The 26,162-nt window shown below is 30.9% G+C and overlaps 3 protein-coding genes and 1 long non-coding RNA gene across 10 annotated transcripts; 2 read left to right on the plus strand and 2 right to left on the minus strand.

Annotated features, from left to right (window-relative positions):
* Positions 1-229: 229 nt before the first annotated feature.
* On the plus strand, positions 230-9,892 carry LOC122528813 (inactive dipeptidyl peptidase 10). 6 transcript variants are annotated; one of them, XM_043654362.1, is made up of 16 exons: positions 230-250; positions 3,516-3,677; positions 4,774-4,926; positions 5,135-5,262; positions 5,489-5,700; positions 5,791-5,954; positions 6,107-6,210; positions 7,462-7,582; positions 7,651-7,886; positions 7,986-8,287; positions 8,382-8,551; positions 8,644-8,786; positions 8,868-9,062; positions 9,138-9,298; positions 9,377-9,588; positions 9,671-9,892. In XM_043654362.1, the coding sequence occupies exons 1-16, from the start codon at positions 245-247 to the stop codon at positions 9,812-9,814; spliced, it is 2,613 nt and encodes an 870-aa protein (XP_043510297.1). In that variant the 5' UTR covers positions 230-244; the 3' UTR covers positions 9,815-9,892. The 6 variants fall into 6 exon arrangements, with proteins under 6 accessions (XP_043510297.1, XP_043510292.1, XP_043510307.1 ...); XM_043654357.1 differs by lacking the exon at positions 230-250 and adding an exon at positions 377-513; XM_043654372.1 differs by lacking the exon at positions 230-250 and adding an exon at positions 398-513 and having other exon boundaries at positions 3,519-3,677.
* Positions 9,893-10,505: 613 nt separating this feature from the next.
* On the minus strand, positions 10,506-19,018 carry LOC122528886 (zinc finger protein 189-like). Of its 2 annotated transcripts, none has more exons than XM_043654506.1 (6): positions 17,347-19,018; positions 16,362-16,503; positions 15,726-15,881; positions 14,334-14,450; positions 13,837-14,006; positions 10,506-11,469 (listed from the first exon to the last, which is right to left on the minus strand). In XM_043654506.1, exons 1-6 carry the CDS (start codon positions 17,569-17,571, stop codon positions 11,257-11,259), a joined length of 1,023 nt encoding a protein of 340 aa, XP_043510441.1. In that variant the 5' UTR covers positions 17,572-19,018; the 3' UTR covers positions 10,506-11,256. The 2 variants fall into 2 exon arrangements, with proteins under 2 accessions (XP_043510441.1, XP_043510432.1); XM_043654497.1 differs by having other exon boundaries at positions 14,334-14,594.
* Positions 13,957-15,475, plus strand: LOC122528900. Its single transcript, XR_006306689.1, has 3 exons — positions 13,957-14,075; positions 14,362-14,615; positions 15,136-15,475. It is a non-coding gene; the product is annotated as an uncharacterized LOC122528900 (long non-coding RNA).
* A 78-nt stretch (positions 19,019-19,096) lies between the features above and the next one.
* LOC122528878 lies at positions 19,097-25,893 on the minus strand. The gene is made up of 17 exons (XM_043654486.1): positions 25,818-25,893; positions 25,269-25,423; positions 25,035-25,189; positions 24,736-24,860; positions 24,323-24,500; positions 23,838-24,209; positions 23,409-23,639; positions 22,951-23,181; positions 22,716-22,875; positions 22,367-22,507; positions 22,103-22,248; positions 21,819-22,016; positions 21,498-21,704; positions 21,048-21,419; positions 19,993-20,152; positions 19,635-19,888; positions 19,097-19,384 (listed from the first exon to the last, which is right to left on the minus strand). Exons 2-16 carry the CDS (start codon positions 25,304-25,306, stop codon positions 19,660-19,662), a joined length of 2,943 nt encoding a protein of 980 aa, XP_043510421.1. The 5' UTR covers positions 25,307-25,423; positions 25,818-25,893; the 3' UTR covers positions 19,097-19,384; positions 19,635-19,659.
* Between the last annotated feature and the right edge of the window lie 269 nt (positions 25,894-26,162).

Consider the following 26,162-nt stretch of genomic DNA (forward strand, 5'->3'; position numbering starts at 1 on the left):
AAACTCTAATCTATAGTCGTCGCAGACTTGACAGTGCCAGGTTCGTTTACTTAATGTGCATGGAATATTCATAGTACAGCATAATTTGCATGTGTATTTATGTGCAATGTCAATTTATAGCATACGTACGCGTAATTCTATTCAATTTTGAATGTTACACATAATATCAATAATAACAGAGAAAAAACAGAAATGAACTACTTGCATGCTCATTAGCGACGTCGTATATTAAATTTGAAATGTAATGATGGTAAATATTTTGTATAGTCAATTTGCAAGTCAGTGTATTAACAATAAGTTCGAATGATTTCTGTTCAAATAATTGGCGCTTTTTCAAAAATGTTTCTTTTAACTTGCACGCAAACGCAGAACGTATTGATCTGTATCCACGAATATACTGGGTCGCGTATAAAAGCTTCGTAACTTACCACTAAACTTATATATATCCACTTGTACTCAAAGAGATACCTTTTTTATGAAGAAAAACCGAAAGATTATTTTACGTATATGGAGGTTAGTGGTGACGCGCTTCATTGTACTTATTTTCGCTCTGTACGCTGAAAGATTTAATTGTACATTTTTTTTCTAATTTGTACAAACGTTTCTTTCATTTGTTTTAATAAATTGCTATTAGCTTATTCTATATTTTAATCAATATCTTTTTTAATTATACACTTTTTTTATTATTATTAATATATTACGTTGTTTGTGAAAGTCATTAATATTTATAAGAATTTATATTTGTTTATTATAAATAACGATAGCCATGTCTATATCTATACCAGTATATTCTTTCATTTCGAATATATTTTGATTATTGTATATTATGTTTGTTATCGAATGTATTTAATAAATTTGAATAAAAATTATTTACTATGCTTTAAATATTCCTTTACTAGGATAATTTTTGAAAACAAGTGAGCAACTGCTCATGGAATCAAATATAAAATATTTTAAATCCTCTAGCAATGTAAAACGTACACATGTTCTATTATATAAAGATTTAATATCAAGAAAAATTTGTTTTATAAAATAATTATTAATAATATAATAATAATTTTCTGCAAATTGTGTAGCAATTTGAATTTAATTTTTTTTTTTAACTGAATAATTGAATTTTTTCAGATTGAATACTTACAAATTTGAAAATATCATGTTAATTACAAATCATTAATATTTGTTACGTATAATATACAGTTTTGTTTAGTCCTTATTGAAATGAGGTACCTCTGTATGAAAGCACAACAATATTTCATTGTGCATGTTCGTTCTCAATTCGTTCTCTCTCTCTCTCTCTCTCTCTCTCTCTCTCTCTCTCTCTCTCTATATATATATATATATATATATATATATATATATATATGTGTATGTCATGTACATAAAATATATAAAATGGAAATAAAAAGGTTTACTTCAAGTTTTACTCCAAAACAGGTTTGTTGTGAATTAAAAATTTATATTTATATATATCATCGCTTGAAATTATGATTTGAAATCTTTAATAATTTGGTTTTTATTATTTTTAAATGTACATATGTACATATGTACATTTAAAAATGAATGTGTTCTATTATAGAAATTAATACGAAACTATACAAATTAGTAATTAGTAGTGATACTATATATGCAATTAAAATATAACGAGAAGAATCTCAATATGTGTAATACCTTTATATTTCTGAAGTAGATTAAATCAGATTGACTCCAGACCAAATAAACATTAATTCAAGTTCTAAATTCTTCAAAAATTACTTTTGTTCTGAAAAATAGCTATATAGAGGTATAATCTTTTAATATTGAATAAATCCAGAAGATTTATCGAATAAATAAGTCCAGACTGACAAAATCCAAGGGATTTTAATTGCGTATTTTTATAGAACGTGATATTTCTAAAGTAGATAATTATTAATGACGGAAGCCCGATGATTCCATTGACGCCAAAAATTAATTTAAAAATAGAGAAGTGAGAAAAAAGAAATGAAGGATAGAAGTGCGCAGCATCAGTACCGCGCAGGCTTCGTCTTCCAGCATCAACGGGTACAATCTCAATATCAGTACCGAAAATTTCGCACAGTGCAAGGTGGAGGTTGAGAAATCGCGACGTGCTGTAGCACTATTACGCGTAACGCTGTATTTATCTTCGTTCTTTATTTCTCCTCGTTTTCTTCCGTCGTTGTACTCCTTTCTTTATTGTATATATCAGTGAATACATATGTATGTATCACGTTGCACAAAGGACTACATTTGTCGCAGCTTTTGGACGAGATAAACTTTAGCACGATCTTCTGTTTGCTTTCCTAATTTAACAGAAACATCAGGACGTCGATAGTCTTCTCCGATGGCAGATCACGATAATATTTACGACGACGAGGTAATATCAATTGATTCACTTGCGTTTTCTGTGAAATTTTCGGTTTTCATCCGCCTTGTTGGAAATTCTGAATCTCCTTGATGTTGGTAAACTTTGCTAGAATGTGATATACTGTACGTAAGGTATAATTAAATGCATACTATATGACGTTTGTCCACACGTTGAATGGTATCTTGAGAAGTTGATCACTTTTTTCCAAATGGTAATATGGTACGAAACTTTTTGTAATGCACGATATTTCTTCTTTGATATTAACAAATTTGTCTTTACTATTTACACAAGAGATTTAAAGAAAAGAGTACTTTCTGTGCTTCTGAAGTTTTATTAACGCTATGTTGAAAATTAGAGCAAGAATTTATTGATCGTAATTTTGAAATTTTACTTTTGCAAAAACTGCAGTTAAGTATATCGCTTTCTTAAAAATTATAAACATATTTCTATTGCTGTGCTATTTAATTATATTATATATACTGTATACACTTAAATTTTTATTTGACGAAATAACTTTTTGTTGATGATTTTGTTTAAAAAAAATATTCATTTATAACACGAGAGGAATTATCATATTCAACATTTTCAATATATGCGACTAATTACTATTTTCTTTAAAAGTTATTATTTTAATAAGATTATTGATATATTAATATAGTTTTATTTCTTTATGAAAATCATAATTTAAAAACAATTATTCTTAAATTATAAGATCAATAATATCTTCTCCATAAATGTACGTAAAAAGTTAACATTGACCTACATATAATCTAAAATTAAAATTACAGTAATCAATTACTTTCTTCTATAGTTATAGTATTATACTATTGCTATAAAACTATCTGGTATTTGTTTTAGATTTTACATAATAATGTATACAGTTCTAGATATAATTTTACATATAATCAATATTGTAATAAATTCCTTGTATTACACTTTTCTTAAATGTTAGAGAAATATTTATTTAATACTTATTTTGCTTACTTCGCTTTTATTTCTTGTAATTTTGTAATTTTTTAAATGTGATATTTTTATCTTTAACATTTTTGAACACTTTTTATTATCTTATATTTTAAATGAATTAGTTAACAAATTTTACTATGCGTGTAGTATGATTATCTGGCATTGGCGTTAGTGAGTACCTTTGTGATAGGAGCTTGTATCAGCGAATCCGAATCAAAGGAATTGGCGTGGCATTTTGATAGCTCTTCTTGTGATCGTTGCGGTCTTAACACTAATTGTGACATCCGTTGCCTTATTAACACCGCCAGATGAGGGTCCCAGAGTACGAGGTGCTAGAATAAGACTTTCCGAGGTAAATAATTATTTTGGATAGCAATTAAACTATTACATATTTATACTTATAATATTAATTAATTCTAACTCTCGAGTTATTTTTTTAATAATATAATTCATTATTTTAGTACCGAAGAGAGTATTTGCTTAAAGCAATATGAAAAATGAAGAATTTTTGTTAATCTCTTTTTTTAAAACATATACTGATTACAAATTTTTTTTACAATCATGGATCCAATACACCAATATCTGTAAAGGTAGATCTTTTAATATATGGTCGAAGATTTTATCTAAGTTACATTGTTGCTGCAGGTAAAATCAGAAATGTCATATTAATCAATAGATTTACCTCTGTTATTCATATTTTAATTATCTTAATGAGAAAGAAGGAAACAAAAAAAATTCCCTTGGAAAAATCATTCGTTTTCATGAATATCTTTTTGGCTAGGAGATTGCTAAGATCAATTTGATCTTGAATCTTTCGAAGACATCCACAGATCTTTTGACTTATTGATTTTGTCTATTAAATTCTGCAATCTTTAAATATTTATTTAATGGTTGTAATAATTTTACATTCCCTATTTCGCGATCCGATATCGTTGGTTATAATATTTCTTCAATTCTTTCATTTCTTCTTTTTTAAAGAGATTCCTTTCACGCTACTGTATATTCTGTTTTTAATATTCATGAACGTTCTCTGAGCAAGCATAAAATAAAATATTACTTGGACCTTGTTCTAAATCCATAATTTCACAAATTATCATTTTCCAGTCGGTATAACGATTTATTTCAAACTTCTTCAATTAGTAGGCACGATCCACCGCCTAAGTTTATTTTATACCAGCGTTTGAATTTAATTTCAAAATTTAAGATTTAATGAGAAAAAGACTTAATTTCAAAGTATATACTTTGAAAATATTTTTACAATAAAATACTTCTTAAATAATGAAATAAAAAAACTTCGATTTTTAGTAAATTCAAGTGAATACTCATCTAATTATTGTATTAATGAAAATGGTGTTATATAATAATTAATAAATAATTAATGGTGTTATATAATAAGTAAATAAATAGTTAATAGTACATTGTGTTAATATAAAATAAATATGTTTTAGGTACTTTCTGGAGAATTAACACCCCTTTTCTTCAATGGATCATGGGTAAGCGGACAGCATATTTGCTACCGGGATGTATGGGGTGGAATTTCGCTATTGTACGTCTCCTCAAAAAACATCACTTCCCGCAGTTTAATGTCCAATGAAACTTTCGTAAGTTATTTAAATATTTTTATTAATTTTATGTACTTTTATATAACAAGATAATTTAATATAAAACAAACTATTATATTTAACAGGTACGTATATATATAATTTTTTTATGTACAAATATAGAAAATTGCGTCTGTTAGAATGTATTTGTATACTTACACTTAGGCTTTCTAGAAAAACAGAACATTAAGAGGTATTTTGCATACAGAGGACACTGAATCCCGCCAAGTTCTCATTGTCACCGGATCGTAATTATTTGCTCCTTGCGCACAATGTGAAGAAACTATTCCGATACTCGTATTTAGCACAATATACAGTTTACGATGTAAATACACGGTTAGTAAGCATAATTTAAATGATAATTTTAATCTAGAATAATGAAGAAATTTGCAGAAGTGAATTCTTTAATTACTAGAGGAAATAACTTTACTATTATCAAAAGAAGAAACAAAAAATTAATTTATTTGTAAATATCTACACAACTATGCAAATTAGTCTACATTATTTTTTATTACTGTTATTTATTTATCATCATTAGACATTAATCATTTTATTGTTACAGAGAAATTATACCACTGACTCCACATCCTGAGAAAGAAGTTCACCCTTATCTTTTATTGGCACAATGGACTCCACGTGATCATGGTTTAGTTATGGTTCACGATTATGATATTTATTATATAACAAGTCCGAAAAGTAATACAGGATATCGTGTTACTGATACAGCAATTCCTGGTATTCTATCAAATGGACTACCAGATTGGCTTTATGAAGGTAATATAATTAAAATATTGTGTTTTTTTGGAAAAGAAATGTGTGAATAAATTATTTTATATGCATAAATTTTTATACATACATTTACAGAGGAGATATTACATCGTGCAGAAGCAATTTGGATGTCATCAGATGGCCATATGATGTTATATGCTTCTTTTAATGATTCACTTGTTGAGGAAATGCATATATCTTGGTTTGGAGAAGGAAATAAAGCTTTGTATCCTGATATACGATCTTTGCGTTATCCTAAGGTAAATTTTATTTATTATTTTGGATTAATTATTACAATTTATACTTTTTTATTACATATGTATTACATATGTATTATATGTATTATAAAGTCATAAAATTATAATTATTTTTAAACAATTGTCCTTTTTTTTGATATGATATGATATTATAGCCAGGAACACCAAATCCAGTAGTACGACTCTATATAGCAGACTTGGCAAATCCAAAGAACATTCATACGAAGGTAGTGAAACCGCCACCTATCATCGAGCATGTGTGAGTTTTTTTACAAAGTTTGGAATATGAAGTGCTTGAACAAATTCTCTCTTATTAATTTTTCCTCATTAGGTCTAATTATTCGTCTTAAAAAAAAAAAAAAGAATGAACAAAATTGAAAATGTCTTGAATAGAGATTGCACTTTGTTGTTTTTTACAAGAAACATTTAGATGTTTCTATGGTGACACTCCCGAGGTACTTCAAAAAAGGAAGCATAATCTTTCGGCAAGATACTTTAAAATATACATGAGGAGTAGTTTCTTGGTTTAAAATGAGCTGGCTTTTAAGAATACTTTTTAGTTTAAAATAAACTTAAATAGGAAAATATAATCTTTGTTTTGTTCCTTCAAGAAAAATTATTTTGGTCTAATATTTCTGTAGTGAATTTCACAATTTTCTAACTTCTGTAGACAGCGAATTTATTTCTAATATGATGAAGAAATATTTTTTGCCATTTTCTAAAATATTAACATCCATGTATTTTTTTCAGTTAAACTAAAAAGCATTAAAAATATTTTCAATGTTAAATGTAGTTAAATGGAATTTACATTTTCTGATAGCAAGACATGATTCATTATATTTTGTTAAACGTATAAAAATTCTTAAATTTTCTATAAATTATTATTTTATTCATATACTTTCATATATAGATTTTTTTATCCACATATATATTTTTTATATATTCATCACATAGTATCCTGCATACATAAGTGATTTTTTGCACTTATGATAATTTAAATATTTATAAAGCTTTTAAAGAATTAATTTTTAAAGAGTTAATCTTAGAAATCATCTCATTTTAATCCCCATAATGTAATATATGTAGAAAATATTTTTTTTAATTTTTAGCACATAAATGATTATTTAATCGTGCTTAGCAATTTTAATTCACCAATTTTTTTAGTGTGCATTATAGACATCCTTGTTTTTTTATTTGCTTTCATTTCTTTGCTATTTTTAAAAATATAACATAGCTTCCTTTTTAACATAAACATAATTAACAGGAAAATTTAGGTTAGCAACAATTCATATATATTTTATTATCATTAAAATAATTAAGTTTTACTAGTTTGCATAGATACAATCAGCTATTAGTAGTACTATATTAAGTTGCATTTTTATAGATTTAATTGCTATTAAATATCATGCAAATTGCTTTGATTAAATCCAAAATAAATTAAATTAATTATTAAATATTATTATATATAATATTTACTATAAACATTATCAATATTTATATTCATTAACAGAGAACATTACTTTACTACGGCTTCTTGGGTCTCTTCAACGGAAGTCTGCATAACATGGTTGACCCGTGCACAAAATCTTTCTGTTGTGACTATGTGCAAGAGTCCATTGTGGCATTGTCAGGTATATTGCAATTATATTCCTATTTATTTTTCAAGTAATTGTTTTATTTATAAATCTGTTTTATATAGGAAATTCAAAGGATAGTAGCTGAAGATCATGGCTGGGTAGATACCCCTCCAGAGGCACCTATTTTTTCAGCAAATGGCAGTAGTTACATTGCTATAAGCCCAATTAAGGATGGCCAAGCTGGTTATTTCAAACATATTGTTTGGGTGAATGTTGCTCGAAAATTAGTTGTTCCACTTACTCATGGAAAATTCGAAGTTGCACAAATACTAGCATGGGATCAACCTAATAATACCATGTAAATAATTTTATTGTTTATTAAGTATTAATCAATCATTACTAATCAAATAATATTTTTCTTCAAACGTATTTATCTTTTTTTTTTTTTTTTGAATAGATACTTTATAGGTATTCCACCTATGCGACCAGGTCAGAGACACCTTTATTATGTGAGTTCATTGTTACCACATGTGGGTTCATCTCTACATCCTGCTGTTTGTGTTACTTGTACAGAAACATCAGAAGGAAATCGAAATAAACATAGAACAGCTTCATCTGGTCATCATAGTGCTTGGTCTGACAATAATTACATACATGACCACTATGAAACACAAACAGAAAGTATACAAGATAAAGATACTGGACAGTTAAAGGAAAATGTTACAAAGAAACAGAAATCGAAAACATACGTTGCACCAAGTAAATATAAATATATACATACTTTTGCAGGAATAATTAATTATTGATTTATACAATAAGGATACCATGTATATGGTATTTCTTTTATTTTCAGAATTTACTGATCAACCTTGTCAATATCACAATGTTATTTTCCCACCAATTGGGACTGATTACTTTGTCTTGGAATGTTATGGACCTGGTATACCTACTGTTACTTTATATAAAACTAATTTCCCTATGCCATATCTTATCTATGTTTTACAAAATAATACATTATTGCGTGTAAGTTATAACAGTTTTTATATTTCAGTCATTGTTATAAATTAATATTGCTATATTATAAAAATATATATCAAATTAGAGATTCATTTTAGGAACGAGTTAACAAACTTGCACTTCCACAAGTTAAAACATTTCCTGTTCAAATAAGTGGTGGATATAATGCACAAGTAAAATTGCATTTACCACCTGGACTAAGAGAAGATGAGATCACCAGATATCCGTTGATTGTACAAGTGTAAGCATATTTTTTTAATATTAGATCTTTTAACATTATTTTGGGAAAAAAATGTAACATCAAAAATATTTTTATTTTTAGATATGGTGCACCAGGTTCACAGTTAGTAACGGAAATGTTCAAAATTGATTGGAATACTTATTTAGCTAGTAGAAAAAATATGATTGTTGCCCAAATTGATGGAAGAGGTAGCGGGGGACAAGGCTATAAATTCCTTCATGAAGTGTACTATAGACTTGGTTCCGTTGAAGTCGCTGATCAACTTGAAGTGACTGAGTAAGTACAAACTTTTTTTTAAATATAGAATATGTTTAATTATTAAATTATTATAAAATTATTACAAATTTTTAGATATTTGCGAGATTCATTGCATTTCGTGGATAAACAACGAGTTGCTGTTTGGGGTTGGAGTTACGGAGGTTTCGTAGCTGCTCTTGCGCTGGCGCATCCTGAGCAAGATGTCTTTGAATGTGGCATAAGTGTGGCACCTATTGCTTCATGGAAACTTCATGGTAATTTCAATTTCGTTTTCTTGAGTTTACATTAAATTATTTGTGCTAATTAAAAATTTTATTTTTACATTTGAACAGATTCAGCATATGCTGAAAGATACATGGGTTTACCAGATGTTGTATCAAATTATAAGGGATACGCTGAGTCAGATATATTTGAGAAAGTGGAACATTTACGGGATAAAATGTTTTATTTAGTGCATGGTACTGCAGATGATAACGTCCAATTTCAACAGTCCATGGCACTTACGCATCACCTTGCGAAAAAAGGCATACTTTTTCGACAACAGGTACTATTCGTAGTAATGCGTACGAGCATTCTACGCATGAAGGTAAGATTTTGCTTTTTACAACATTAATTATTCGTTTCAGGTGTATCCAGATGTGGGTCATACATTAGCAGGGGTAAAAGGTCATCTCTACTTATCGATGGCTCAATTTTTGGATGATTGTTTCCAGAAACAAGTACCTACTGATACAAAAGCTGGTCTCATCAGTGGTGGATCTTGTCTGTAGTTGTAAATAATGTGATCTAAAAATGATCTACTTGTGAAGGAAACTCATACACCAAAATTACACCTAAATATCTCCAAATTGTGTTCCGTTTATTGATACCTTCAGGAGAAAAATATTTTGGCGTTATTTTGTATATTGACTGAATATTATAAAAAAATGGTATAAATACATAAAATTATGTTTGTTATATTTTAAATTAGAAATCAAATCTAAATGAATAAAAGTGATAAATTTTAATGTTATTAACTAAATATTAATACATTATAAGTTATATAAATATAACTTTATTTCAAAGCTGTTATAATGTTTTTGTATTTAAAGTTTTCTAATTTGAAATATTAAGAAGTTCCATTACAAGATTTAAATAATTATAGTTCTTTTTATTTATTAGATTTATAAAATGTTTATTTTAGTTGTTTAACAATATGATATTTGTTTTCTATTTTCATGATAATAATTAATAATATATGCAAATCTTGAATAAAACAAAAACTTGAATAAAATTTTGGTATGAATGAAAGAGAATGAAATTTGAGTCAGAGGTAAGTGAAAAGAAAAAAGATATAAAAGCAAACATTACTTATTTTAACTAAAACATGGATTAATATTAACAACTTTTATTCATTTAGATTTTAGATATTAATTTTAGATATTAATTTTTCTGTTCTGGCGAAATTTAAAAAGGTGAAGATTATTTTAAACATCACATAATTTTATTGAAGACGTACATAGATCATTTATTATAATTGCAAAACAATTATTATCGGAACGAGGTAAAAAGGCAATTACTTCTTTTCATCGAGTTGAACGATATGAAATTGTCAAGAACGATGAATGAAAATTCATGAATCTGCAAGGATGCAAGGGTAACTTTTTCCTTCTTTCATTTAAATTCTTGTGATTAATGACACGTACGCGTACAAGAAATGCGAAACAATGCGTTTAAGGTTATTCCTCAATGCATATTTCTCAAATTTCTTATATCATAAGAAATGAATATTTCGTGATCATGCGATTTCTTTCACATACATAAATCTACCTTAAACGATTTACTCGTCACAATAATCAACGTAACACTTTGTAAACAGTATTAATTAACTTCGAGGAACAATAAAGAAATTTTATAAAAAATAACATTCAATTAATTGATCTAAATAGGATCTAAATTTAACGGAAATGGATCTTATGGCATAGTAACAATACATACATACTATTTTACCTGAATGTAATGAGCAATTAGTAAGAGTTAATAACAAAATTAAAATGTAATTGTGAAATTGCATTGTGTGCGAACATTTGCACATGTGTTTCTTTAAACAGTAATATAAATAGGAGAGATATTTAGAGGAATAATTTTAATTTCTATCTCGTACAATGTAACAAATTACGTATAGATTTCTCGATAGATTTTTCTAAATTATCGAGGGGGTGTTACCGGCTGGTCAGTAGTCAGAAATGGATTTGACAATCTTCTTGTTCGAACATCTGCCAAGATGTAGTAGCATGTGGTTCTTAAGATTGGTCGGTTTACTGAAACCACGGCTACAAATATGGCACCTAAATGGCCATAGCCCATTATGCACGTACATATGACTCTTAAGATCTCCCGGCGTTGGGAACGACTTGGAGCATTGTGAACACTTGTGTGGTTTTTCCTGAAACATAAACGTAAAAGCACCCTTCACTGCGGATTTATACTGCGAATAAATTGAATCAAATCATTGCTTTGCGAAACAATGTAATTCCAACTTGAAAAATTTTTAGTTTCGCTTATAAGATAAGACCGTAATTTTTACAATAAATTAAAAATAGCTACTTATCGTTATGTATCAGAACATATAGCTGTAAATCTTTTATTTTTCGTAGAGAAGTCTACAATAAGTACACACATTTGCTCCTTTCATTGTAATTTGTACTTGGAAAAAACAAGGTTTATTATACATTTTAGGAAACAGTATTAATGAAAATTTGCTGTTCTCATTAGTTACAAATATTTTGCAACGAGATATTGAAATTGCATTGTTTTTCGTACTTGAATTTAAATATTTTATCTTTTGAAATTTAATCGTTTGTCCTATGTAGCAACAAAATAGCTTAAAAAGCTATGTTTCTATACTATGCTTCCAATACAATAATTGCAAGTCCGTCGTATTTATTAATTAAATATAAATTTAAGACAAATGTAACACAATTTTTCATATATAAGTACTCATTTTTCTTAAGCGTTTACTGTCTCTCTTTAAAAAAAAAAAGAAAAAAAACAAATGCCCCTGTCGATACTGTAAAACATGTATACTTCGATTCCGAAAATCTTCGATGAAGAATCTCTTTAAAAAGAATTTAATAAATATTACTCTAACTCATGTATTTTTTTTATCGAATACTAGCACAATAATTAGAAAATTTCTTCTATAGTACAAATTACTACTTAAATAAAGATAAAATTCTAAACTTATTTTTATTTCATCAATTCACAAAAATATATAAAAATTTATGAAATGTTATACTGATAAGAAACTACAAAATGAAATATAATAATAGATAGAGAAAAATATAAAAAGGCGACAATGATTGCGAAAGAATTTATACAAAAATAAATTGCTGTTCATTATTGTATAAATTGAAGTTAAAACTCATGAACTTTGAAAGAATAAAAGAACTTACAACATTAACTTGTTTCGAATTTGACTAGATAGTTCAATTAATCTTGATTAACATAATCATTTTCTTTCGTTAATGTGTATTTTAATATTTTAAAATATTTTGTTCCAGCTCATTTATACCATCTTCTTACTCTTTCAAAATCAAAAAAAAATAAAATTTCTTTACACTCAATTATAATCTGCAAAGAGACTAACTCACTATGCGTTGAATTTTCATAAGGGATGAATGAGGATGAAAGAAATTTTATTTTTCACTTTCAATTTCTTTGTTTAATATTTTTATATTTCTTTAAATGCAGCACTACACAGAGATAAAATTCTAAAAAAATTTACCTGAACGATCGTCGAACGTCAAGAAGGAAGAAAGAATAAAGATGCAAGTGGCGGTTCGATCGACTTGCCGATCGACAATAAAAGAACGCGTACTCTCGCGAAAACACGATGAAAAGGTGGCAAGGTTGAAGTGGGATGAGCGGCAAGACACGTGAAAGAAGAAGGGAATGGAGGAGGAACACGAATGGAAGTGAGTAGAAACGAAGGAGAAAGATGGCAGGGAAGATAGTATACAGGTAAAGGTAGACGAGAGATAGAGGCGGAAAGCGATGTTAACATAAGATCGAAGAGAGAACCAGAAGAGTCTGCCTCTGGGTATATTCTCCGTCTCCCTAATTGGATTGCATTCCAAGCAGTAGCGAGTAATGGACCAATTACAGTAGCTGATGGCAAGAGCAACCTATATGGCTCCCGAGATATCATTACTTCGCTGGATTAGAGAAACTCATACGGGGGTTTCCGCTCTGATAAATAAAAACTTCGACCGATCTTTTACCACTCGCGCCTCGCGTTACCGCTCCGCGTACCGGTTTCCTGCGTTTTCCCGATCACTGCCAGTCTTACACCCGGGACAAAATGAAGATAAACTCCCTAAAGGGACACGATACGACTTTCGATTCTCAAAAAGAACCGATTTATCTTTCCTTCTTCTACTATTCTACTTTTGATCATTTGTTACTTTATGGAGGAACTTTAATATCAAATATCTGGACACTTTGACTAATTTGTAGCAACAACAAGATTCTAAAAAGTTATATTATTTTGTATTACCATTTATTGAAGAAACATAACAATGAAGGAGGATATGAATTATATATTTATGAATATTTTAAATATTCATTAATTAATTTTTTGTCCTCGAATAATGTTATTAACAAAATGCAAATTGATTTAATTAAAAAGTGAAGCTTTTCAAAGTAAGATATTTTATGTGATTATTTGCTCACGAATATAAATTAAAGACCGAATGCTGACGATATAAAAATATTCATCTCTTTCAGTAAAAGCAGCTTGTTTGGAACGTACCTTGATGTGAGTCATACGATGATAGTAGAGATTCGAGGAGGCCGTAAACTTCTTACCGCAAACGAGACACTGATGAGGTTTTTCACCACTATGGATTCGCTTGTGCGTATTCAACGAGCTCGATGTTGAGAAACCCTTGTTGCACACCATACAAACATGCGGTTTCTCTCCTTCAATTTAACAACAAAATCAAATTACTTGACCGATGGTCAATTGTTAAAGGACTTACGTCCTTAGATGTAATAGATTGTTACCCTTTTCAATCATGTCATATTAAAACATCCTTTTCCGTTTTCAAACCAGTATTTCCACAATAAGTGAACTACGCGAAATCTCTCTAAATTTCCTGCGTACTTATCATTAATTACATTAAAAATCTTTTCCCTCATTTTAAATTCCATTGTTTCTTAAGTTCATGCAATGATGTAACATTAATGCAGTGTTAATATCTGGTTTGAAAATCACTGATTAATATGAATGAATTATTATTCACTTACCTGTGTGTGTTCTCATGTGACGTTTCAGGAGAGACGGTCGGTCAAAGGATTTCCCACAAACTTCACACGGCAACAGTACTCTCTCTCCTCTTTTAATCGTCGTTAAAATACTACAGTCTAAATGATCCCCTGTCAAGGATAACGTTGATGACGAGGATTCCTCAGACGTAGACTCGTATTCGTCTACCTCGTAGTACGGATGTGAAATCGTTGATGACGAATGATGAGAGAGCAATGCCATGGATAAGTCTAATGGGGATTCTTGAGCACAAAATCTGGTTAGTTAAACTTTATCATTGAGATCTTACTAAATGATGGACTTAAGAGAAAAGACATAAAAATAAATCTCTGTTTCTTTAAAGTATTTTATGGTTTGAAAACATTAAAATAATAAATTTTCATAATAAACTAAACATTTAATAATAAATAACTATTTTTCCCTCAAGTCCTTCATGTATTCATATGAATAAAATATTCACATTGTAGTAGTGTAATTGTGTAATTTCAAATCATAACTTTCTTTCATATATAATAAGAATTAAAATCACTATCCTAAATGAGTATTTTAAAAAAATGGTCGATTAATATGATTATACTATAATAGCCAGCTATATAAATATATATATAATTTATAATTATTCCAATGCCATTGAAATGACACATTCCCTTCTCTTTGAACATACTCCTTCAATAATGATCCCGCTTTTACTTGTCTTTACACGGAATTTTATCCCATCTTCACCTATATCGCAATTCTACCTTATCTCATATAATAATATCCATTTTCTCGGTTTCTTTCAAGGTCCGATCTCCTAGCAAATATCCCTGATCGCGACTGTAACCATCCCTCTCATGGTCACCCGTTTATCCGGCGGTTCTCTTCTTCGGTCGGCGAGCCCTCCTGTTCGGAATTGAAGGTTCGCTGGCATTGTACTGTCTTTTATATCCCCCGGTAAGCGCAGGGGTCTGCGCATTTGAATCATGAGCGAACGAACGAGGCACCTTGTGATCCAGCCGACAAAAATACCGGCGCATATTTGCATTTCAGATTTGTTAGCCGACTTTCTTTCCTTCTTTTTCGATTGGCTCGCGATTGCGCCGATTAACGCGATTGCACCCGGTCAAGATTTCAATCGCCGAACACAGACTGGCTGTTCTGCCTTCGCATCGGCACAGCGATTTTTTTCTGAAGGCATGAACTTATGTAAAAAGAATTCGTGCCTATAATATTCTTAGAAATCTTTTTGTCGTTAATCTTTTGCAATTTTCCAGAGACACTATTTAATATTGTAAGACGTATGAGTGAAATTTAAATTGATGCATTTAAATTTCACTCATTTGGAAGGTCTGTGGAATGCTGTGATTTTTGTGTTATTTAAGTCTTTAACTTACCATCTAAAATGGAGTCAATCGTGCATCTATACAAAGCAGACCTCGAGCACATGTCGTGTGGTATAAAGACGAAATCTTGTTCTGCCGTAGGAAGAAACCAAGCCACTAATTCCGTATCCGGTTGAACATCTTTTATTACTTCAAAAATTGGATCCCCTGCATCATATAAACGAACAGAAAAAATAAACATGAAGAAGTGAACGTCTAATTAGGTTTTACTAAAGGAAACGTATTGTTCACTAAATATAGAAACTACTTTGCAGAAGGAATACATTTAAAGATGTATCATGCAAGATGTGTCTAATCTATATTGTAACATACGTGTAACACGAATTTCAAGTTTATATTCAAGTTAAATATTCAAAACAAACTTAATTTATTTATTAAGTGATTGCATACGTATAATGATTATCAACTTGATGATTACGTAAAATGTTAAATATTATTTAATATCCTGAACAAACGATATTTGTTACTTATACAGATATCTATCGATCGAAACATAGAAAACAGATTAAGTTCTGTAATAGAATATTAATAATTTGAATAGAAAATTTATCACGACTGACATGGACGTACCATTGCTATATCATGTTGAATCTCATAATTTATTTTATTTTTATAATGTTAACATACCTTTCACTTTGGTACCAATTAAATTTACTTGTTCGTCGTAAGATTGAACTATACGGAGGAATCTTATCCAATTGCACTGACGCTTGTTAAGGCTGTAATTTGAAAAGAAGACTTCATCGTAGCAGCCGTATTCGCGTCTGATCTGAAACAAATCGTAGTTATGAGAAACTTGCATTAGAACGTAGAGAAAAAACCGTATGGGTTGATCCGATTATAATTGCTACCTGTATATAAAACATTCTAACGTGGCATAGCATGATCCTTTCATATTTAAAAAGAATTTAAAGCAATGAATATTTCTTTTCAACTTATTTCTGTTCTTTGTTTCTCTTATCGATTGACTTAATTAAAGTAAGAAGAGAGAGAGAATTCTAATAATCATCGTATTAACTATTTCATTAAATTTTGAAGATGTACTTGTTTTAATAAAAATTTAGAAGTTAAATATGAATTATAAAAGTCATAAAATAGTTATATTTTTTAGTTGAAAATGTTCGTTTTTTAAAAATAATTTTGTAATTCAGAGTACAATGAAAGAAAGTATTAATTTTTAATATAGATATTAATTAATCAAAAAAACTGAAAGCCACATAAATATTTAAATTATAATATAGACGTACATATATACTTATGTTTGACGAATTTCTTTATTATGATGCGAGTCTTTAATCTTATTCAGATTTCTTAAATAAAGGAATTCAGATGACGATTTTTTAATACGAAGAGCGTTTAGAATTATTATTCATATATCTCCAGCTATTATATCCTATTATCTTATATTCATTCTCTTTTACAGCTTCAACATACGAAAATGTTTTTGCAACTCATTCTAACTCAATACTTATAATCTAGGAGCCATCGCTCAATTTTGCAAGTCTAAACTGTGTATCTATCTATCAACACTAATTGCTGAAGAAACATGAAAACTCTCAAAGACGTTTTTTTAACACAGACAAGAATTGAAGCGACGAAATATGTTACTTACATCATTGTCATCAAGAAGGGAGTAAAGATCGATTTTGTCGAATCGAATGGAGCCCTGAAAGGGGTAGATCAACGTTCCTGCCGGAATAAGCACGTTTGACCATACGGATATCCTGACGTCCGTAACTAAACTGCCTGAATCATTCTTGAAGAGACCCTTGTAGTTTGATCGATCATTCGCTAGTGCCAAGGAAAATTCTTTTGGTATCAGGACGCACGTTTCCATAACAGAGGCCCCGTAAAGGGTTGCTTTGGGGAAATCACAGCTACTGTTGTCTCCACTATTGTAAACACTTTTCTCGATGGATCACACACGACAAGATCCTCGATTCTTTCTCTTACTGAATGTTCATCATCAGATGACCGACAAAATGACTAAACGTCGATGTTCTTTTTCAGTTGTTTCTGTTCAGAAATGTTATCTTCGGCAAGAGAAATGATAACTGAAAGGTGACGAAAGCGATTCTCTGAGTTTTCAAATTTTCGTTGAGAGCCACCACTTCCTTCGAGATTGAACAAAAATGAATTTTTCAAGTACAAAGACACAGAAAGACACTGTGTATGTGTATGTATATGTATATATGTGTGGAGCACACTCGAAACTGTCCCGTGTTCCCGGTTTAACGTCGTTTTCGTATCCGTTCCCTACTTAGATCTAGACAGGGAACACGATCCAATTGATATACCCACCGGGCGGGCAGATCGAGCCAAATTCGAAAATTGGAGCAAATAGAGCAAGTGCGGCGTGCGATGACGGCAAAGTGAAATTTCAGTTGCGAGCGTGAGGGTCGTTCGTCCTCCAAGGTGCAAGGGCCTCGGCTGACTGGATAGGATTAACCGACTGATCTTGACCTTGCGACGGGTTACCAGCATTTGCTACCGAATGGGTAGCCCTTCCCCTTCTTTACCTCTTTTCCCACTCACAGTACATGGCCCGCTGCAGACTTTTTCAGTGGCGTAGTCCTCTGTTTGTATCTTGATTTCACTCTCTCGTTCTTTCTGCCAGTTTCTTTTCAATCACTTCCTTCGTCTTACGATCGATCAACATTTTGCACTTTAAACGACTGTTATTTCTACTGCGCGTAACGCAATTCGTTTGTGTTCTATCGAACGGAGTAACGAAACAAAAGCTCATTAGAGACCAAGAGTAGCCGAACGGTACGTACGCCAATGGATCTCTTTGCCCCACTATGTTCATCCTGTGGCGAGTGCACTTGGTGTATAGAACGAGTATCGGCTGCTTCACCATTACAAGGAAGCCGGCTCGTCGTCCTCGTCGTCGTCATCGTCGTCTTCTTCACCCTTCTACCATCGCTGCAGCACCGTAAAGAGAGAACCCACGTGGGCGATTGGGCACCTGTCGCTCCCTGTGCCCTTTCCTTCTCCCTCGCGCTTCGTTCACATTCATATCCATCCTTTTCTAGTTCCCTACCACGTCTTTCCGCTTCCACGCCCTACCATATCCTTTTATCCGACCGCTCTCCTGCTCCTCACCATTTCTTCCACCTAACAGCCTTCTGGACTCTCTTATTTCTTTCTTTCGTCGCGTTTCCTCGGGCCTGCACCTTGGCGATCTTCTGCCAACCAGCCGAGCCTGCCTCCCTGATTCCACACCGTTCGCTCTCGCTTCAACTAACTTCTTCTCCCACCTTTGTCCAACTTCTTTCTTTCTTTCCTTCTTTCTTTCTCGTTCATCAATCTCTTCTTCTTCTTCTTCTTCTTCGACTTTTGCTTCGTCGCTTACCGCCACTCTTGATCTCTTTCTCTCGGTCTTCTTCTCCGTTCATCGTCATTCGCTCTACCTGTCACCTGAAAACTTCTCCTTTTATTCATTCGTTACGACCGAACATCGAGGAATAAAGTTACGAAATCGAGCGGGGAGCCACTCGTACGTTTTTTCATGATCCAGCTTCTTTTTTTCTTGATTAGGAATCTTTGAGGAGCGATACATTTCTCTCGTACAGTCAATGCATGGAAATGTTGACGAATTTGAAAGATTTTTAAGTTCTCTTGGAATTAATCGATGTTCCAATGATAGGCTGTTGTGTATGCAAAGTTAAAAAAAATATTTTTAGATTGTATTGTTGGAATTACTGGTGTACTTTATATATATATAATAAATTTATGTATATATATATATACTATACTTATTTATAAATTTATAAACTTCTTTTTTATTTACAGTCATTATTCTATATTACTGTTACGATTATAATATTCGTAAACATATACCAATCGTAAATTACTAACATTTATATTAAATACTTACTATATATAAATTATACGTACATTAATCATTGGTTGTCTCTTACTCTTAATGTTTGGTAGTCGCTCGATCTTCAGTAGTAGCCTGATCCTCAGTAGTTACTTGATCTTCTGTAGTCGCTTCATCGTCTGTTATTTGATCGTCAGTAGTACTTTGATCTTCCGTTGTTTCTTGATCTTCAGTAATCTCTTCATCCGTCAATGGTTCATATTGTGTGCCTTTTGGACTTCTGGGTATATTTCTTATATCAAATATTTTTTTTGCAGTTTCTCGAATTCTAATTGATGGATATTTTTTTTCAATAGTTTAATATTAACAAATGTAAAATAATTGTACATTAAATAAAATGATAGACTAAATATAGATGTAAAAAATAATTACCTTATGTAATAGTAAGACCCTACAATTATAGCTGCAACTACAATTAAAAAAAGAATCAACACAAAAACACCGACATAATCTTCATGGGGCAGCCAACCAAAAAAGAAACGCGTCGCCTGATCTTCCATCAAATGTGTACGCCAATTTGGAGGCCCTAAAACTTTAAAATAATGTAAATAACATTGTCAAAGTAATTGAAATCAGGAAATGAAAAGCATTGTAAAATATTAAATATTGAAATTTTGAATTCAAATTTTTGTTCTAAATCGTGTACTATCTACTAAAAAGGTAGTTCACTATGTTATCATAAGTGGATAAAATTTCTTAAAAATGCTGCGTTCTGATAAAATATTAAGATCAAAAAATTTTTAATTGCTTTCACAAGAGAAATATTAAATCATGTAAAATTCACTTAGGGAAAATTTTCAAATAATAACATCCCTAGGAGATCTTGAATATAATGTTACCCACACTGTTACCGGTTTTTCCGGTTCTCACAAGATTCTGCCAGGACTCGTTTAGTAAATTGTGCATATATTAAAAATGTACATGATTTTATATATAATAATTTTAGTCGATATGTTGTCTATGTATGTAATGCATTTGAATTGTTCTATGTTCTTTCTATCTCATATTTATTATAAGTAATTATAAATGAATAGTCAACTTTGATTATTTTTCTGTATCAGAAATATCAGATATACAATTTTACATTTAAGATTTTTATCATAAGTTTGTGATAGTTAGAATAATCAATGGTAATCCTATCATTATGAAAACGAGAAAGTTATATTATATTGCAATCTCTTATTAAAATGTCATTCTTTTAGCAAAAATTTCCTTAGAGACAATATATCAATGGCCCATTATATTCTTGTTATAATAATATCCTTTGATGAAAGATCAAAGTACTATATAAATTTATAGTATAAGTTTATACTTCTTATATAAGAATATAATTTATAGATACAAGTGTAGATAATTCTAATAAATCTAAACCAAAAATAGAGGAAATATACATATATTCTAAAATTTAAATCAAATTTAATAATTACCTCTAATATAAATCATATTTGTTATCCACACGAAGTTCAGATCGTTTTGTTTTACAACACATTGCCACATTCCATTATGTGTCTTGTTAATTTTTGTAACTTGCTCGAAGTCAGCTGCCATAGGAAGCGTGATGCCGTAGTCTTTCCATGTTTTATTCCGTACTAGCCAAAATACTTGAAGCTCCGAATAAATATGTCCTAAAGTCGTACAGTAACATTGTATAGTCATGTCTAACGTTTCTCGTATCTGTACAGTCGCCTTTGCTGGAATCACTGCCAAACTGATCACTTTAATAATCGAATACGTTCCATCGATTCGACGTAGTGTCATCGCATAAACGCCAGAATCATTTAGAGTAGCACTCATTATCTCTAAATAAATATTTTAAATGTTAATTATCTCTAAATGACAAATTCTCAGTAATAAGAAAATAAAAAATTATACTTTACTAATGTTATAATCTTGTAACTCTATTCTTTCAGGTTCCACCTCCACAAAGATACCATTTAAGGACCATTGCAATTCGGAACGAGGAGATTCTGTAGTAATTAATTTAACAATGTCTGAATCAGGTTCAATTGTGACTGGATGTTGTTCTTTAACAGTAAGCGCCGTGTAGTTTATTCTGATTCGTCGGTTTATCATGTTAATTGTATCTGTTCGCAATATTATAAATATGATATCAAATTAAAATCAAATTACATTGATTGTCAGTGGATGTATTTGGTAAACATTCAGCCTTGGAGTGAAATCGTTGAGTTTACACTTACCTTCAGTTATATCGCCGCAAAGAATTTCGTTGCAACGTCCAGTCATTATACTCGGTCCCACACATGGTTCTCCTCTAATGTTAGGTTTTGGAGAATCACAATGCCGTTTTCGAATACCAGTACCACCATTGCAGCTCACACTGCACGCCCATGGTCCCCATTCTGACCAACCACCATCCACTGCTGGTCCCTCTATATCTTTTTAATAAAGTTTAATTCATAAATTGGAAATAAAAAAAATAAATAAAATTTTTTGTATAAATATTTAGTAATAGAATACAAACCTATTGGAATGCAGTTCACAGACCAAGTGACCCAGCTCTTGGAATCAACTCCGACAGAGAAGAAGTAAAATATGAGAGGACTGTTATGCTGATAATGAAACACATTTGTTGCGTTGGAATAGATATTCATCGTATTTGCAGACCATCTGCGAAGTTTGAAAAGTAAATGTCATATGTCATATGGTAAAATTTTTATTATATCTTTATGCTATATCCTTTTATTGCAATAAATTGGTATTTTTCAATATTTGCACTAATTTTTACCTGATCGTAATATTGGTCCATGAATTTGTTGTAAATAAAGGTATACGTAACTTTTGTTTGTGGAAAATGGTCACCTTAGGATACATAGTTTTTGTGAATAATATCCAACGATCTGCATCACTAAGTTCGAGCACAAAATATCTATTGGAAAAGTATATTAATAAATTATGTTTGACGAAAGTTCTAACTGGAATTACTAAAGTGACGAATAATTTTAAAATAACATCATAACATTAAGAAATTTACTGTTATATCAGATTGTATATATACTATATCATATCTCATAATTTATTAAAATTATTCACGTGAAATTTAAAGTATGCCAGAAGAAATGATAAAATTAACTTACCCTGGAGTGCCAGGCATTCGGTACAAAGGCAAATAAACTGTACCTTGTCCTCGAAGTTGAAGAGTCACTTGTTCAGGAAGTAATATTTCTTTGTCAATCCATGTCGACAATGATAAGATTCTGGTATATCTATCAGTTTTCGTATTTTCTATATGACAATCTATTTATACAAAGAATCAATTATAATGATCATATTCATTTTTAATATCTAGTGATTAATAAATGGTGAACATACTTGACTTATGATTGAAAGCGAAGCCAACAGCTTTTCCTTGTTCACTACCATAATAATAATATGTAGGTAGAAAAGCATTGGGAGGATCAGGATGAGACCATTCAAACAGTGGTGTGGGATCATCTTCGTAGAAAAGCAAAAACTGTCCGCGTGGTATACGAATTATGAAGCTACTCCATTTTCCCACGTAAAGTAAATGCGGCAAAGTTTTTTTCTTAACTAAGGAAATCTCTGTAATTAAATAAATTTTACATGACAAGTAAAATAGTCATACTAAAAGATTGATCTTAAATATCGTACTTCAATAATAGAACAAATTAATTAAAACTTTTTCTTATTCAGTTTTCCTTTTGCGCACTTTTTTTTAATAATACATATTTTTCAGTATATAATATAATACATTTACAATAAAACATATCACTCGAGGGAAAATTTGGATGAGTATATTCGTTAGTTACCTGTAGTTTCCGATTCATAAAAGAGAAGCACTTTTTCATTGTCTGCTGTTCCTATTTTCAGAACATAACGCGATTTTAATCCATCATCGGCTAAAAAGACAAGCACGACAGAATCTGGATTATCCGGTTCCCAAGCTTTCACAGAAAAGTGTAAACCTTCGGAACGATATTCGGGTAAAACGTATATACGTCTATCCAGGCCATCTCCCACAGCAAGGAACGTATATTCTTCTATAAATTATCATTAATTATAATTAATCTTAGTGTCTCATCTTTAGAAAATTAATCATTCGAAATTTCTGCAATAAGCAAGAATCTTTAAAATTTTATTCTACGTTGAAATATAAGAACTAAATTTTAGATTTAGACTGAAATATTTAAAGAGAGGAATTAGAATTTCCTCTTTTTAGATCGTGTCACAATATTCACCTGGTTTTTCGCAGTCCCTAACGTTGCAAAGATCCTGCGGTACCAAAGAGTCTGTAGTGTAACACCAAGTACCGGCGATATTACGTGATGGATTCCTGCAATAATTACTCGCATTCTTGACACTTCCTTCTGGAAAAACGCTGTCATTAAAGTAATCTCGACCGGCTGGTAATTTGACTTTTGGAACTGCTACGCTTGGCCCCACTTTTGGAGATCTGATACGAGGCGGTTTGGTAGTAGACTTGGGCCGCGTCGCATTTTGGGGCACCGCTGGTAATTTGGGTCTGATTGGCCATTTGTCACAACGACGTCCTGAACGTGTTTTCGAAAGTGTTCCCATGTAATCGTTCGCGGTCCCAGCCATTCGACATTCTGGAAAATACGAAGCAAAATTAATTTCATACTCCAATATATTTAAATACAGCAGATTCGAGTTCGTCGAACCAAAATGTTAGTTAATATAGTTCTTTTACGTAATTAATTACCTGACGATCTACATTTTCGAATCAGGCAATATTGTTTCGAAATAGTCACACTCTCCCAAGGGATGTATGCATAACAATAAGGTCCACCAGAATCGCGAATAGGATTTCTACATTTATTAACTGCCTTCAAAGCAGATCCGTCGATAAAATTTGCGTCACTTTTGTCCTCCACTGGAACCTTATTGAAAAAAATAATTATAAATTTACATTACAATATATGCATGACTGTGTGAAAATTCCAAGTATCAAAATATTTATGACTAGACTGCAGAACCAAGATAGAAAATTGTTTTATCTACTAAACCTTTACTAATAAGTAGTAATATGCACATGTATGTATGTGATATTTCACAAATTTCAAGATGATTATTTATTTTTAATTAATATGTCAATAATTTCTATAGATTTCTTACATCCTCTGATATCCACGGAATACATGGAACTTCGTTCATACTTGTCCATTGTGTGCCCTTGAATCGAAAGTCCCTTATATCAGTGATACAATTCGGTGGCCAGGCATCCTCTACTGCATCTGATTCTATTTAAATATAACTTTCTTGTAATCGTGTTCTGTATTAAGTACAATCCTGCTGTATTACCATTAAATTGAAATCAATACACATTAATTAATCTAATGTAATTGTAATATACATGTTAACATGTATTAATTAAATTAATATCTAAATACAAGTTTTAGACTATGAAATGCTACCTTCTGGGGAACAAAACAGAGTCCACTGTGCTATGGTCCTCTCACTTCCAATGCTAAACCATCTTAAGCCAGCAAAGAATATTTCATGCATGTAGAGTAATTCGATGGCACCTCTGTGCTTATGCGAATACAAACGAAAGTGCCCCCCAAAAATACTAAAAACATAAAGAATCACTCGGTTAAAACTAAGAAGAATAGAAATGAAACAGAAGTAGAAAATTTGATAATCAAAACCTGACACTGAATTCCCTCCACGACCAAAAATCCAGCATATCGGAGATTGCAATTTCCTTTAAATAATGTTTGGTGGCCTCCTTGGATTCTTGATACGTCAGTGTTGTAACATCCTTGCTTATTATTATCTTTTATGACATAATAATTTAAACGATCTATTTTTACGTGTTTGAAATGTTCGTTTGTTTGACAATAATTGACCAACGTTCTTTTTCAAATAACGTCTACAACAAAAGTGCTGTCATCTGTTGAATCGATCCAAAATTCGGAAAACAGTGACGGGAATATAGAACGTGCGAGGAGGTATCCCGGTACGCGTGAGAAACAAGAAGCGCGATAGCGTATGACTAGGACAGACATACTTCTCCCAATGCATAGAATATTCGTTAATTTACCCATTCTAGAAATTGTATTAGAAAGACTGAGTCTCAAATCGTTTTCATTCGAATAATTTTCAATTGTCACGGGATGACTTTCCGTGTAATTGGTTAATTATTGGCAGTAATGAATCAGGCGTCAAGATCAAATAGTAGTATCGTTCATACTTACATTATAGTTGCTTATGTGTTTTGTGAAGTTTATGTGTTTCGAAGTATAAGAAAGAAAGCCGAAGGTCTAATTAGAATCTTGCAACAGTATTTTAAGAAGATTATAACAAACTAATCTTAATTAGTCTTTTCTTCCTTCTTTTGTTTTCACAACTGAAAATTTATTCGATTTGTATCCGAATACTAGCACCACGTATCGGCGAAACAATGAAACTAAAGACTTGTACGTCATTTTCGGCGCGACGATGCTGCCATCTACTGGATTGATACAAAAAAAGAAAGAAACACGAACACTCCTTTAGAATCACTGCACAAATTTGTTAATTACTGGTTTCCTGGATCAAAT

The sequence above is a fragment of the Frieseomelitta varia genome, unplaced genomic scaffold (genome assembly GCF_011392965.1).
Source record: "Frieseomelitta varia isolate USP_RPSP 00005682 unplaced genomic scaffold, Fvar_1.2 scaffold_130, whole genome shotgun sequence".
NCBI classification, from domain to species: domain Eukaryota; kingdom Metazoa; phylum Arthropoda; class Insecta; order Hymenoptera; family Apidae; genus Frieseomelitta; species Frieseomelitta varia.